At 59.2% G+C, this 13,267-nt stretch overlaps 1 protein-coding gene across 2 annotated transcripts; it reads right to left on the reverse strand.

Moving 5' to 3' along the window:
• Positions 1-936: 936 nt before the first annotated feature.
• Positions 937-12,913, reverse strand: SHH (sonic hedgehog signaling molecule). Of its 2 annotated transcripts, XM_032753205.1 has the most exons (4): positions 9,775-9,946; positions 7,485-7,613; positions 7,069-7,330; positions 937-1,202 (listed from the first exon to the last, which is right to left on the reverse strand). In XM_032753205.1, exons 2-4 carry the CDS (start codon positions 7,521-7,523, stop codon positions 964-966), a joined length of 540 nt encoding a protein of 179 aa, XP_032609096.1. In that variant the 5' UTR covers positions 7,524-7,613; positions 9,775-9,946; the 3' UTR covers positions 937-963. The 2 variants fall into 2 exon arrangements, with proteins under 2 accessions (XP_032609096.1, XP_032609095.1); XM_032753204.2 differs by lacking the exons at positions 937-1,202; positions 7,485-7,613; positions 9,775-9,946 and adding exons at positions 3,660-4,486; positions 12,605-12,913.
• Positions 12,914-13,267: the final 354 nt, after the last annotated feature.

The raw sequence follows: 13,267 nt of genomic DNA on the forward strand, positions 1-13,267 counted from the left end.
AATTGAATTCTAATTGAGAAATACGCTGCGATGGTAGACAGGGCACTGTGTTCCAGCTCCTGCCCTCAGCCCCCAGCCCCTAACACCAAGCTTGATTTCCATCCAAAATCCTAGAAAGAGGGTTGGCAAACTTGGGCAGAGAGCCAGAGAGTAAATACCAGGCTGTGCGGGCCGGGTGGTTTCTGCGGCTTTCCTCTGGGCTGGCGGAGAGGCTGCTCCAGACAACACGTGAGTGTGGGTGTGTTTCAATAAAACTTTATGGAAGGACACTGAAATTTGAGTTTCACGGAATTGTCCCACGTCAGGGAATAGCAGTCTTCTTTAGATTTTTTGTTTTTAAACATTTTAAGAATGTAGAAACAGTCTCAGCTCAGGGGCTGTGTGAAAACAGGCCTTGGACCAGATTTGTCCTGGAGGCCAAAATTTGCCCAGCTCTGTCCTGGAACATAAATCCCAGGGAGTGCCCAGAAACGGCAGAGCTCACGAAGGGTTTTGTGCCTCATCTGTGGGAAGTCATACGGAAGCCACTTCCTGGGCTTCTCGGCCTCCTAGAGTGGATCACCATCCGGAAGGTTGGAGCACCTGCGCCGAGGATGAGCTGGCTCCCCGCAGGCCCGCCCGCCTCCCGGGCAGGCACTCTGCTGCTTTCTTGCCAAATCTTGTAACTGACCGGCATTCCCTGCATGTCTGCCCCATATTTCCCATGCGGGTGTGATGCTGATAGCTCTGTCAACTCCCTCAGACAGGGGAGTCAGGTGCCTGCCTCCTGGCACCAGTAAAAATTCCCAAAGCCTGACCAAACCCACCCATTGAGAGAATGGAGTCTGCACTCTCAATGAGAATTTCCTTCACGGTCCCAGCACTACCTCGTGGAAGAGGATGAGAAACACAGATGACAGTTCAGGAGCGGGGTTCTGCCACATAACAGACACTGAAGAGAGTCTCTGTAATTTCTTTAATTATTCAAACAATAGAGCACAAAGATAACAGTTTCAAGTACATTCTGATACACGTTTTGACAGGAATAGATATGCATTTAGTCATGAGGGAGGCTGGCAGCAACCACCGTGCGTACATTTTGCACAAACTCTTGGCTCCGTCAACCCTGAATGAGAAGTCGGCGCCTCGTCCTGGCGGGGCTGGGCTGCACCCTCTCGATGCCCTGTACCTAGTTTCTCTAAGCAGTGGTTTCCTTTCCTTGCCTGTGAAAAAGAGAATTTTAAATATAAAGCAGTGGACGGATCTTAAGAAGATGGACCAGGAGGGCTGGGGACAGCACCCAGCAGCACAGACACTCTGCCACCGGGCCTGTCCAGGAGGGAGTGCCACCCAAGAGTCAGGATTTCCCATGTGGGTGAAGCTCTGCTCCAAGGTGCCCCGGTCACCAGCAGAGTTGCATCATGGCCTCAGGCACCTTGGGGCTTGGTCAACGCCCGGCTTCTCTCTGATCGTCTGGGCTGCACGGCCACATTGCCGGGTCTGTCAACACAGCCAGAGGAGCTGCTGTGCCCAGTGCTTCTGGTTCACTTTTGACTGACTTGAAATCAGACTGAACTGTCAAAAGAACAGAAACCATCGCACTTCCTCCGAGATTGTAAACACCAGCCTGGAACCTGCTGACCACCTAGAACACCAAAGAAAAGTCTTTCGCAGAAAAAGGCTGAGGATACTCCTGAGCAGAGGGCCCGGCCCCGTGGAGGCTCCAGAGGCCCTGGGCCACCCATCTGGTCACACACCCTCTGCGAAAGGCCACTCAAGGGCAGACCCTCAGCAGAGCAGACCCTCAGGGACTGGGCCCAGCCTCGGGAGCCAGCCCCTGCCAGGTGGGGCTGAAGTCTGTTCACTCCCGTTCCCTAAGCCTGGACCGCCTTCCACACAGGCTCCAGCTGCTAGGAGGCCCCGAGCTCATGCAGCGCAACCCTTCCAAGGCCCAGCCTGCTCAGATGATTCGGCCCAAAGCACAAAGCATGGCAGACACCTTCCGTAAGCCAAAGAACTGGGAGTAGTCTTCCACCTGGGACCCTGACAACCGCTAAGGGCAGAGACCCTCTTGGCCAAACCTCCAAGGCAGCATGAAGCATGGAAGGACCTTCCCCAGCCCAGTGCCCACAGCAGCATGCTCACTCAACAGGGATCAAAGTCCACGCCTGACCGCCATGTGACACAGACAACCAGCGTAGCCTGAGGACCTCAACAGCAGCCCCGACATTCCAGCGACTGGCCCTCGCCACTGTGGGCTTGCCACTCGGATTTAAGGGGACACTCAAGAAAAGAGGATAGGAGCTTAAGAGAAGACCAAACCAGGTCCTCTCTTCTAAGGATGCTTTCTGGAAGGGACACAACAGGACCTCAGAAAGCAGCAATGAGCCTCCTCCCTACAGATCAGAGAAGCACAAACAGAGCTGAGGTTTCTCCAGCCATGAGAAGAAACAAGTTGGTTTGTGTGCCTACTTTGGTTACCTAAGTCAGTCAGTCTGAGTTCACAGTATAAGCAACACATCTAAATAGAATATTGAGAGCTCCTGTCAGCGCTAGGTTTCCCAAACAAAGAAGCCAAAAACTAAAAGAAAAAGGGCTGCAACAGGAATTCTTAGTTATTAGATACTAAGCGGTCTGTGCATGGCACATTTTATTTCTATAAAACTATTACAAAATATTCAAAAATACATTTTAGTAAATTTACAGCAGTTATTTCTCAATTTATTAATGCAAAAACATCCTTTGTTTTCTCTGTACAAACTGCAGGCTCCATCCTCGTGGGCTCGTCACTATGTGCGCTTTTAAAAAATATTATTTTCTAATAAATTCTTTGAAGTTAAAAATAACAGAGTTCTTCCAGTTTGTCCAAAAAAAAAAAAAAAAAGAAAAAGAAAAAGTGTGTGTGTATGTTGTGTGTGTAACAGTCTTGGCTTCCAAGAATGTGGCAAAATGATGAATACAAAGGGAATATGAAACCATAAAGACAAGAGAGGAGATGGCTGTTACATTGGAAACTAGTTAAATTAAAATAATATATTTTCATATTTTACACTATTTCAAAAATGAAATGTAATTCAGTTAAGTATTGATCTCTCAAAAAATCTAATTTACAATTCTGTGTATAAAAATATAATTTGTGGACCCCCATGAAGCACGTTTGAGTTTGCACTTGCTGAGAAGCAGGAGATGGAAGGGAGGGATGGCGGGGACAGAGGTTTGCTTTCTGACAGCCGGGACGAGGGACATGTAGAAAAATAGACTCTGAGCAGGTTGCTTGGCCTCACAAAATAATCTTTCCCCCGTGAGTACAGTTCACATGATCATAATAAATTATCCAAGAAACAAACTATTTAAGGCTCTTGAAGGTCCGGTTCATATTATTTAAAACATCTATTCATACCAAACAAATAAATAGCCAGGAGAGGAGGAAAAAATAACCAAAATAAAACAATAACCAAAAAAATTCAAAAAATATATATCAACTAAACACAACAACAAAACTTCCCGGGGTCCTTGTTTCCTTAGAGTCTACTTTGGACTGTCCTACTTTATTATTCTTATTCTTATTCTTATTATAACTCAGTCTGGTTCGTGCGCCTTTTCCGAGTGTCTTTTTGCTTTGCGTTGCTGTTGCTGCCCCGCCCCGCCCCCTCCCGCGCCCCTCCCCCGGCCCCCCGGCTTCAGCTGGACTTGACCGCCATGCCCAGCGGGTGCAGGGCCTCGCTGTCCAGGAGCCAGGTGCCTATTTGGTAGAGCAGCTGCGAGTACCAGTGGATGCCCGCGGTGGCCCCCGCACCCGGAGCGTCGGCCGCACCAGGCGCGGGCAGGGGTACTCTGCCGCCGCCGCCCCCGCGGTCCCCGCCGCCGCTGTCCCCGCCGCGGTCCGTGCGCGCGGGCGCCAGTGCAGCCAGGAGCGCGTGCGCCAGGCGGAAGGGCGCGAAGGCCCGGTGCGCCCAGCTGTGCTCCTCGATGACGGCGTAGCACGAGGCCAGCACCCTGTTGATGAGGATGGTGCCCTGGGCCGTGAGCGGCGCGTAGGCGCCCGCGGCCTCCTCGCGTAGGGTCACGCTGTGCACAGCGGCGGGCAGGAGCCGGCGGTCCCCGTCGCGCTCGGCCACCACGTACACGCGCTGGCCCGGGCGCACGCGGCTGGCGAACAGCGCTCGAGGCCCCAGTGCGCCCCCGGAGGGCGGCCCAGAGCCTGAGGACGCCTCGGGCTCCCCGGCGGCCGAGTCGTTGTGCGGCGCCACAAACAGCAGGTGCGCGGCGGTGAGCAGCAGGCGCTCGCGCGGCTCCCGCGTCTCGATCACGTAGAAGACCTTCTTGGCGCCGTCGTCGCGGTCCAGGAAAGTGAGGAAGTCGCTGTAGAGCAGCCGGCCCTGGTCGTCCGCCGCCAGCACGCGGTCCCCGGGGCGCAGGTCCTTCACCAGCTTGGTGCCGCCCTGCTCCAGGTGCACCGTGGCCGAGCCCGGGAAGCAGCCTCCGGATTTGGCCGCCACCGAGTTCTCTGCGGGTGAGGAGAAGGGAAAGAAGAGAGGACAGGGCATTGAGTTCCGAGAGGGAGGCGCGTCTCGGGGAGGAGGGCGCACGCTTGGTGCCCGCGCGCCTAGGCCAGGGGTGCTCAAGGCGCGGGGCGGGGTGATTGATTCCAGGCGGGTCCCGCACAGACCTCCCTCCCCCAACTCCACCGCCGCAGGGACAGGATTCCGACGCAGACACATTCCTTAACGACTCTCTAAGTCTGGGCTGGCGGTGACAGAGGTTGGCTGGCGTTTCCTGCAGAGGCCGGTGACACTCCTTCCTTCCGCCTTCCTCCAACCCCACCCGCAGCTCCGCACACACCCGGCCTCGCCGCGAATCCATCCAGAGGGTGTTTGCTCTGCACTTGGATTCCTCAGGAAGCCTCCTTGAGCTCCCGCGGGCGCCGGGCGCACCCTCCTTCCCTCCTGCCCCGGCGCGGGGCGCGGCGCCTGCTTTCGCGCTCAGCACCCGGGCTGCGCGGCGGAAACCCCTGGCTCGCCTGCCCGCCTGCCCGCAGCACCCTGCGGCGCCTCGGCGTGGGCCTGCGGAGGGGCGGGGGCGGGGAGTGCAAAATAGCTGCAGTAGTTGTAGCAACTGGACAAACATTCCAGAGATTGGCCGAGGTGTGAAAATCCGAGGCTTGTGTGGATTTTCTAATTAAAATCCAATAAAGGGCCCAGCATTGTCATTGTGATTTCTGGGATAAACAGGAGACACTCTTGGAAGGGGACACTTCCATTTTCTCCCCTCCCTTTTCTCAGCTCACTCTGTCCCCAGCTCGCGGGCCTCCCCCTCCCTATTTGCTCAGGTGCAACCCCCCCCCCCCGTGTGCAATTCACAAGCACTATTTGCACAGCCAGGCCTCTCTTCCAAGCACTCAAGATGTGTATTTGAATTTTAAATGGCGGGGCCTGTTCGGAGCGCTGGAAGCGCCGCGTCTCAAGGCCCCTTGACTACCCGCTTTCTCGAGCCCTCTGTCGCTCTCTGAGGCTCACTGTCCCGAGGACAATAATTGAAGTTGGGGCGGAGCGCAGGGGGCCGGGGAGGAGGGCGGGGAGGGCCGTCTTCTTTGCATTCCAATCTCCGGGATCATGCTTTTTGCAAATAGAGATTGCCAGAAAGAATCTTCCTGCTAGAATTACAGGGGGCTTTTAATCTTCTCATCGGTTTCTCTGGCATGAAGTGCGGGGCTGGCCGTTGGAGGCCCTCCGTAGCCCCCCGGAATGCGACCCCGGGCGCTGGCGAGCCCGAGTCGTCGAGTCGCACGGCCCGGCTTGACACGCTGCGCCCCGCGCCCCCGCCCGTGTGCGCAGAATGCCAATGAGCGGCTCCCGCGCCGCGGCTCTGCTCTCCCGGCGCGATCCGGGGGGATGGATTAGCGCTGCTCACTTGGGAGGAGGCCTCCGGGGACCCCCGCTAGGGGGACCCCGCGGGCAGGGAGCCGGGGAGGAGGTTTTGCGCAGGGCGCGCCCTGGGCCCAGGGGCCGCCGCCGAGCCCGCGAGGTGGGGGCGCCGCCTCCTGCCTCCCTGCAGCCGGGAGCTCTCCGGGACGCACACCCGCCCCTGCCGCCCCCCGCTCCACGCCTTTGCTTTCTGTGGGGACTTTATAGATAGAGAATAGAGAAGCCACTCTAGCCTTTACCTACAAGTGTGCCTTGACAGCTTAAAAGTGTTTTCCTACTATCATATTGCCATTAACATGGAATTTAGCAGACAAGCAGGGAAACTTGGAAGGGGGTTGAGGAAGGCAGTTTCCCCGAAATTCACCGTGAGCGGCTTTGCTAAACGCGCCAATTTATGCGGGCAGAGAAGAGCGCTGTGCACACAGCCTCAGGCCGGAGGTTTGCGTGCGCGCGATGGCGCCTCCTCCACGGCTGTTCCTCGCCAGCAACAGCGTGTGGCGTTGCAGGCCCAGAGAAGGCAGCCTCGCGCCGACTCGGGCCGGCTTTTCGGGGCCTATCCGCCGCCCAGGGCGTCCCAGCCCGGCTCCCAGTAGGAACGCAGGCTCCGGGCGCGCGGCCTCCAGCTGCTGGAGGTGGTTACCCCTGGGTTTACTGCCGCCCACCGGGCCTCTCCCCAAAGGCTGAGCGAGTGAGCGAAGGCAGCTTAGGATCCACGGGCGCCCGGCGGGGAGGAGCCAGGACAGACGCCCCTGCGCTTGGATAGCGGGTGGGGGCGGTTGGTTCTTAAGCCCTAAACGAGAGGAAGGAGCTCGCCCAGACTGGCTAACCGCGCAGGGCTGCCTTCCCTCGCCTGGAAGGGCCTGGCGCCCCTCCCCCAGTCACGCTTTCCCACCCCCTGCAGTGGGGGCTTCAGAAGCGGGCAGGAAGCCACAGGACCCCACCTCGGGGCATGGAGAACCTTGGGCTCTGTGGCCTCAAAGGTAGGGGTGATTTCGAGGGGCCGGCACCTCACAGGGCAGGTTCCCACCGCGGAAACGCAGTCATCGCCCAGCGCCCCTGCTCCTGGCCCTCAGCCTCCCCCCAGGTTTCTTTTTCCCTTGAATCAAGCCGGGGGTCCACCAATGGCCTTCCGTGAGGCGGATCCGGGGGGCCAGGGCCAGCTTACCTGCTTTCACCGAGCAGTGGATGTGCGCCTTGGACTCGTAGTACACCCAGTCGAAGCCGGCCTCCACGGCCAGGCGGGCCAGCATGCCGTACTTGCTGCGGTCGCGGTCGGACGTGGTGATGTCCACTGCGCGGCCCTCGTAGTGCAGAGACTCCTCTGAGTGGTGGCCATCTTCGTCCCAGCCCTCGGTCACCCGCAGTTTCACTCCTGGCCACTGGTTCATCACCGAGATGGCCAAAGCGTTCAACTTGTCCTTACACCTCTGCGAAGACAAGGGGACCCCCCACCGACGGACAGGTTAGCCTGGGCGGCCGCCACCCCTCCCGGCCCCTCCATCAGCCTGCCCTGCCCAGTCTCAAGGCGCGAGGGCCATGCGGAGAGGTGGGGAGACGGGGGTTGGAATGGCCCAGACACACCGAAGAGCCGGGCCCTGGGCTGGGGAAGAGGGGCAGCATTTGCGGAGGAGCGTGGAGGAGCACGTCCTCTCAGGGTAGAGCTGGGGGCCTTTCTCCAGGTCCTGAAACAGCCGATGCTCCTAGCGAGGCCTAAGGAGCATCGGCCTAAGAAGCAAATAAAGTTTCTCTGAAACAAGTGACCTGCATGTTTAAGACATCAACTACGGGACCCTCCGGGGGCACCCTCTGGGATACCCGCCCCGCCCGCACGTTGCCCTCCACTTCTAGCCCCCCTTCTGGGGCCCCTTTCTCCACCTGCGCAGCCTCCACCTTCTCCCCGCGTAGAATCCCTCACAGCAGGCCTGACAGAGACCTGGGTGCAAGTTCCCAGAAATAAAGAAAAATGCACTGCGCACTTCCTCCAGAATTGAAGGCCTTGCATTTATTTGCCTCAGGCCCTAACCCTATCCGAGGCAGAGGGGAGGCGAGAAGCCGCTGGCGGGGCTGCGGGGTGGGCGGGAGCCTGGGTGGCAGGCGGCTAGGTGAGTTACCACTTGCAGCACAGGCCGGGGCCGGGACAGACATTCTTTATCTGGACAGCCACATTCTTTTTGCCCGTCGAACTCTTTTCTGCCTGGCTTTTCTGTGGTCTGATTGCGTTTCTTGTTTTCTTTAACCTGTTCCCTTCCTCCCCTCTTGTTTTCTTGGCCCCAGCTTAGAATGGTGTCCAGCAAGTTTGAAGAGCAAACTGAAGAGGTGGAGGAGGGGGAGGGGTTTGAGAGGAGGGGGAGGGGAGACAGGAAGGCCTGAGGTCTCCGGGTCCTCCGCCTGCGGAGTCTCCCAGGAAGTTGCCTGGTAGGAGGCAGGAAACACTGACTAGGCAGATGCAGACGGGGTTACCTGGGATTCGGATTGTGGGGGTTCCCCTGGAATTCTTGGGTCACTCTCAGATAAGGATGCGACAGAAAGCAGTTGAATCCACTGTGTGTGGGGGGGGGCACTGACTTGCTTCCTGTATCCTGCTGCTGCTGGTGGGACACGGGATTTAAAGAGGGGGAACTGGCACAGATGACGATGGTGGCATCCCCCAAGAAGCTGCGCCAAGTGGAGGCCGAGGGGCAATTTCAAGGTGACTTCTGCAGAGGGCGGGGCTGACCTCTAACCTCCTCCAGTCTGGAAGGATGCCCTGCTTGGAGTCTGGTTGTCGCGATGGAAGGACAGCTTCTATCCAGGGCCCTAACTGTAGCGTAGGTGGGGAGACTCTTTCGAGAGGGTGGGGCGAGGACGCTGGCCCCACTGCTGCCGCGCTTTAAGGGGACGTGACAAATTGCGCAACAGGAAAAGTCCTGTGTATCTGGCAGCAATAAAAACCAGTAATATGGTTGTAGAGTTAAACATGCAACAACTGGGGGTGGGGTAGGGCTGGGGGCCGCCCGGGTAACAGGTCAGTGCCTGCATGTTTGTGGGCCTGCCAGCAGTTAAAAAAAAAAAAAGTCGGAAGGGCCGAGTTTGAGTGAGGTCATCTTGAGGATTGAACGCGTTTTACATGAAAATCAATCAGTAAACCAGGGTCAGTGTAGAGCTATGATGTGAGGCCTGTTGCGCGCAGGCGCACACCACCAACACGCACACGGACCCCCATGCAAGACCCCCACCCCACCGCAGCTCCCTCCCCTGGGGCTGCGCCGAAGAAGCTTTAAACAGCTCCCCAGGAGGGCAGCCAGGGAGAGGGCGGCAGGGTGAGGAGGACCGGGCCCCCAGCTCTGTGAGCTGCGCCACTTGGGCAGGCATGGAGGACCCCGGGCAGGGAGACCCGGGCCGAGCCGGGCCGCGACGGGAGGTGGCTGCGCGAGTGAGGGGTGGAGGCCGAGGGTTGCCGGAGTTGGCGCCCCTGCCCCTCGCGCCCTCCCCCGGCCCGGGCTCCGCGCGGCCTCGGCTGGCGGCCTCTCCTCCGCCCGCTCTGGGCGGGATTGTCGCAGGCAAAGCCGGGAAGCCCAGGCCGGTTATTAATTCATTGGGTCGTGTGCCGCGAATCAAGCCCGACTCTGTGCAGCCACCGTGAAGCCCAGCAGGGCCGCCGGGGCCGGGCTTTGTGTCGGCGGAGGCCAAGTTGTTCCCCACGCCTGAGCTCCTGCCTACCTCCCTGATCTGCGAGCCGCACCGGCGACTGTCACCGCCAGCAGCCGGTGGGCTTCCCTCAGCGCGGGGGCGGGGGCGTCCCAACTTCGAGACAGCCCCAGCCCCTAAACGCACCTCTCTCCACTGTCCTTTCCCCCACGCTTGGTGGAACAGCCCCTCCCCAAACCCACACCTGAGCGTCTTTCCTGGCGGACCCAGAGCGCACATTAAATCTATTCAGTGTAGCGGCTCGGGACCCCACTCCAGGCTTCAGATCCGGCCCTCTGGCCTCCTGCCCCTTAGGAGCCCCCTGGCCGCCAGCACCTTCGCCTGGCACCCTAGGCCCGCGCGGGGAGAGCGTGTCTGTCTGCGCTTTCCTCTCCCGGGTTAATATTAACTGGCAGCTCCTGCGTTCCAGAACTGCTCTGAAAGTTCCACTGGGGACGATCTCGCCATGGTTGAGGGACTTGGACGGCAGTCACATTAGAGACCCAGAGACAGGGAGGGAGACAGAAGAGGAGGGTCACGCACCTGGGGCAGAGCCTAGGTGGTTATTTAAAATGAGGGCGGCCGAGCAGGCGCCCCAAACCTCCCGCGGGCCTGGGGCTCCCCTGCCGCCTCCTTCACCCCGCCCCTGCCCTCAGCACCTGAGCCTCCGCCTTCCCCATCCCTTCCTCCCCCACCCTTAACTCCTGGAATCGGGAGAAGGAAGGTAGGGGAGGGATCAACCGGGGATACCTCACAGACTGCCAGCCCCTACCCCCCTCGGTTTTAGGGGACCTTTGTGGGGTCGACCGCCTGATAATCCCGGCCTGGCTCTCCTCACCCAACCCCCACTTGGGCCGTCCTTCCCCCTCCTTTTGTGTTGGGAACGGGAATAGCCACTGCCCAAGGAAAAAAGTATTTGTTTTCGTTTCGTTCGTCTGAGGGAAGTTGACAGAAGGTCAGAAGTTCAAATGCTGCCTGTGCGCGCGGCGGCGAGAGTGGCCGGGCGCGGGGCCGCTGGGCTCTGCGTCCCCGGGCAGGGCGGACGGGGGTCGGGGGGAGGCCCCCAGGCTGGGGGCTCCGGCTGGGACGCGGAGGCCCAGAGGCCGGGCAGGCGGCGGACTGGGGAGGGGGGCGCGTCCCAGGGCAGGCTGGCGGAGCCCGCGCTGCGCCCCGGCCCCTGCGCGGGCGCCCCCATCTCCGCGCCCCCGCCGCCGGGGTCACTACAGCGAGCCCGGCGCTGCTGTTAGCTCCTGCGGTGCCTGCGCTCCCGCGCGTGGAGCGGCAGAGCCCGGCGGCTCCAGCCCAGCCCTGCGCGCACTGAAACCCTGGCCGCGGGGGATCGATAACCCGGGAGTAAGTGGGGCTGCATGCGTCTGCCTCGCTGCGCGGCTCTGTGCGCTTGCAGCTTTGCAGCAGGGCTGCAAGGCCCAAGCCCTGGGAAGGCGTGCGAGTCCAGGACCCCTTCTGCGGTATTGGCCTCCCGCAGAGCAGGGCAGAAGCTGACCCAGTCTGGCTCTGGGACCTCGGGTGTCCACGCCCCCGCCGCTCTCTCCGCAGCGCCTCCCTCCTCTCGGGTTCCGAGGGACCCTGGCAAGGTCCCTCCTCCGCGGGGAGCGAGGGTGACGAGAGGATGGGCGCCCCAGGCTAGCCGGAGAACTCCCTCCAGCCAGCTGCACGCACCGGGCACCCCGTGGCCCGTGCAGAGTTAATTGTGGATCGCGCTGCTCTCTGGCACTGGCGCGCGCGTCCACACTCGCGGTCCAGATTTAAGGTGGTCGGGAGCAGATGCGGGAGAGCAAGGAAATCAGGACCATTTCCCATTCCTCTCCTTTCCAACAGCTGGAGCAGGCTACCCTGCCTGCCCCTCGCCTTTCTCGGCCTCAAGCAAGCCTGGGAATCGGGTCGGGAAGCAGGGCGGCCCGGAGGTAGCTCCTGTCTCCCTGCCGTCAGTACCCTCCCCCTGCACTTGCGCCCCACCAGCGCCACTCCATCAGCCGCTGTGCGCACCTAGCCCTAAAGGTAGGACTTGAATATTTTAATAGGGCAATAAAAAGGATGTTGACCTATATTTGCAAGGAAACCCATTTCTGGCTTCAGTTATACGTGCATGGAGTTTCAGAAAGTCTAGAATTGGCTGGGAGATTGGCAGCTCAGAAATCTCAAAGGAGTTGGGGAGAGAGAGAGGAATTCATATTTTGCTTAGCTTCCCCTCCCCCCACACTAATATTTATTCGCTCTTAATTCTTATGCAAGCAGGTTGAAAACTAAAGTGATGCAATGCCAATAAGTTCTAAGTCCCTCCCCTAAGGTACCTCGGGCTTGGAAGAACGAAAGAGCATCCTTAAAGAAATATCAATACATTCACACTCTGATGGGCACAATTGCGGACATGCAATCGCAAAGCCAGCTCTGCGATACAGCCAGGCACCCGGGGACGGGCGGAGTCTGCTCTGGAGCCCCTGCCTTTTGTCAGAACCGCCTCCTGGCTTTTCCAGTTGAGAATTCTTTGGTGGGGAGGTGTAGGGTGGGGGTAGTAGTGGGAAAGCAAACCACAGAGGCAACGGGAGACGTGGGGGCTCTGAGCTCCAATGCCCAAGGCTACGTTCGTTCGTACAGTGCCCGGAGGCCACTTCATGTTTGTGGGAGGAGGATTCCCACCCTCTTCTTCCATTTCCACTCCTGACTTGGAAAGGGCCGACGCCCCCAAAGTGAAGGTCTCCCCAAGTTACAAGCCAGGGCAGAGGTAGGATGGGGAAGGCCATTGTAGCAAGACTCATCAAATCAGGGCCATAATGAACCACGTCTGTTACCGTCCTCACCCCCACCACACCCTAAACTTCTCCAGCTGGACCCTTGACCTCCATTCTCCTCCAGGAAGAGGAAGAGATGGGAGGCGGGCAGGTGGGTGGGGAAGGAGCGGGTGAAATCACCTTCCTATCTGCCCGAAGAGCAAACAGAGTTAAGTCTGGAAGTGTTCGGCTTCTCGTAACCCCCTGGAAAGCCACACATTCCACGCCCCGGCGCTGGGTTCCTACCTGAGTCATCAGCCTGTCCGCTCCGGTGTTTTCTTCATCCTTGAATATGATGTCGGGATTGTAATTGGGGGTGAGTTCCTTAAATCGCTCGGAGTTTCTGGAGATCTTCCCTTCATACCTTCCGCTGGCGCCTAGGGTCTTCTCGGCCACATTGGGGATAAACTGCTTGTAGGCTAAAGGGGTCAGCTTTTTGGGGTGCCTCCTCTTCCCGAACCCCCTGCCCGGTCCGCACGCCAGTCCCGAGCACACCAGCAGCGAGGAGACGAGGACTAGCAGCAGACATCTCGCCAGCAGCAGCATCTCGCCCATGGAACTGATGACTTCCGAGCTGTCCCCGTGCGGGTCCGTGCGCGAGTGCGCGCGGCGGGTGTGTGCGTGTGCGCTCTCTCTTGCGCTCTCCCTTCCTCGCTCCGGCTCGCCCGCTCGCTCGCTCCCTCGCTGGCTGCCTCGCTCTTTCTCTTCCTATATAACCTTGCCCGCCGCGGCTGCGGGGGACTCTCCACCGCTCCCCACCCAGACAGGGGCTGGAATGGCAGGCTGCCGGCCGCTGATAACGGAACACATCGGAGTTGGGTGGCGAGACAGCAATCAAAAGACAAAAAGAGTCTGATTTTAAATGGTAGCAAGCCTGGAGAGCTTGTGAGAGAGGCTGCCTTTAGCACT

Source organism: Hylobates moloch, unplaced genomic scaffold, assembly GCF_009828535.3.
Source record: "Hylobates moloch isolate HMO894 unplaced genomic scaffold, HMol_V3 SCAFFOLD_1, whole genome shotgun sequence".
Taxonomy (NCBI): Eukaryota; Metazoa; Chordata; class Mammalia; order Primates; family Hylobatidae; genus Hylobates; species Hylobates moloch.

What these genes read in the sequence shown, in the direction of transcription:
- SHH (XM_032753204.2), bottom strand. Translation starts at nt 12,913, where the DNA reads ATGGGCGAGATGCTGCTGCTGGCGAGATGTCTGCTGCTAGTCCTCGTC. An exon ending in CGGACAGGCTGATGACTCAG is followed by an intron (nt 7,331 to 12,604) that starts GTAGGAACCCAG and finishes TTGTCTTCGCAG; the next exon opens with AGGTGTAAGGACAAGTTGAA. An exon ending in CCACTGCTCGGTGAAAGCAG is followed by an intron (nt 4,487 to 7,068) that starts GTAAGCTGGCCC and finishes CCTCACCCGCAG; the next exon opens with AGAACTCGGTGGCGGCCAAA.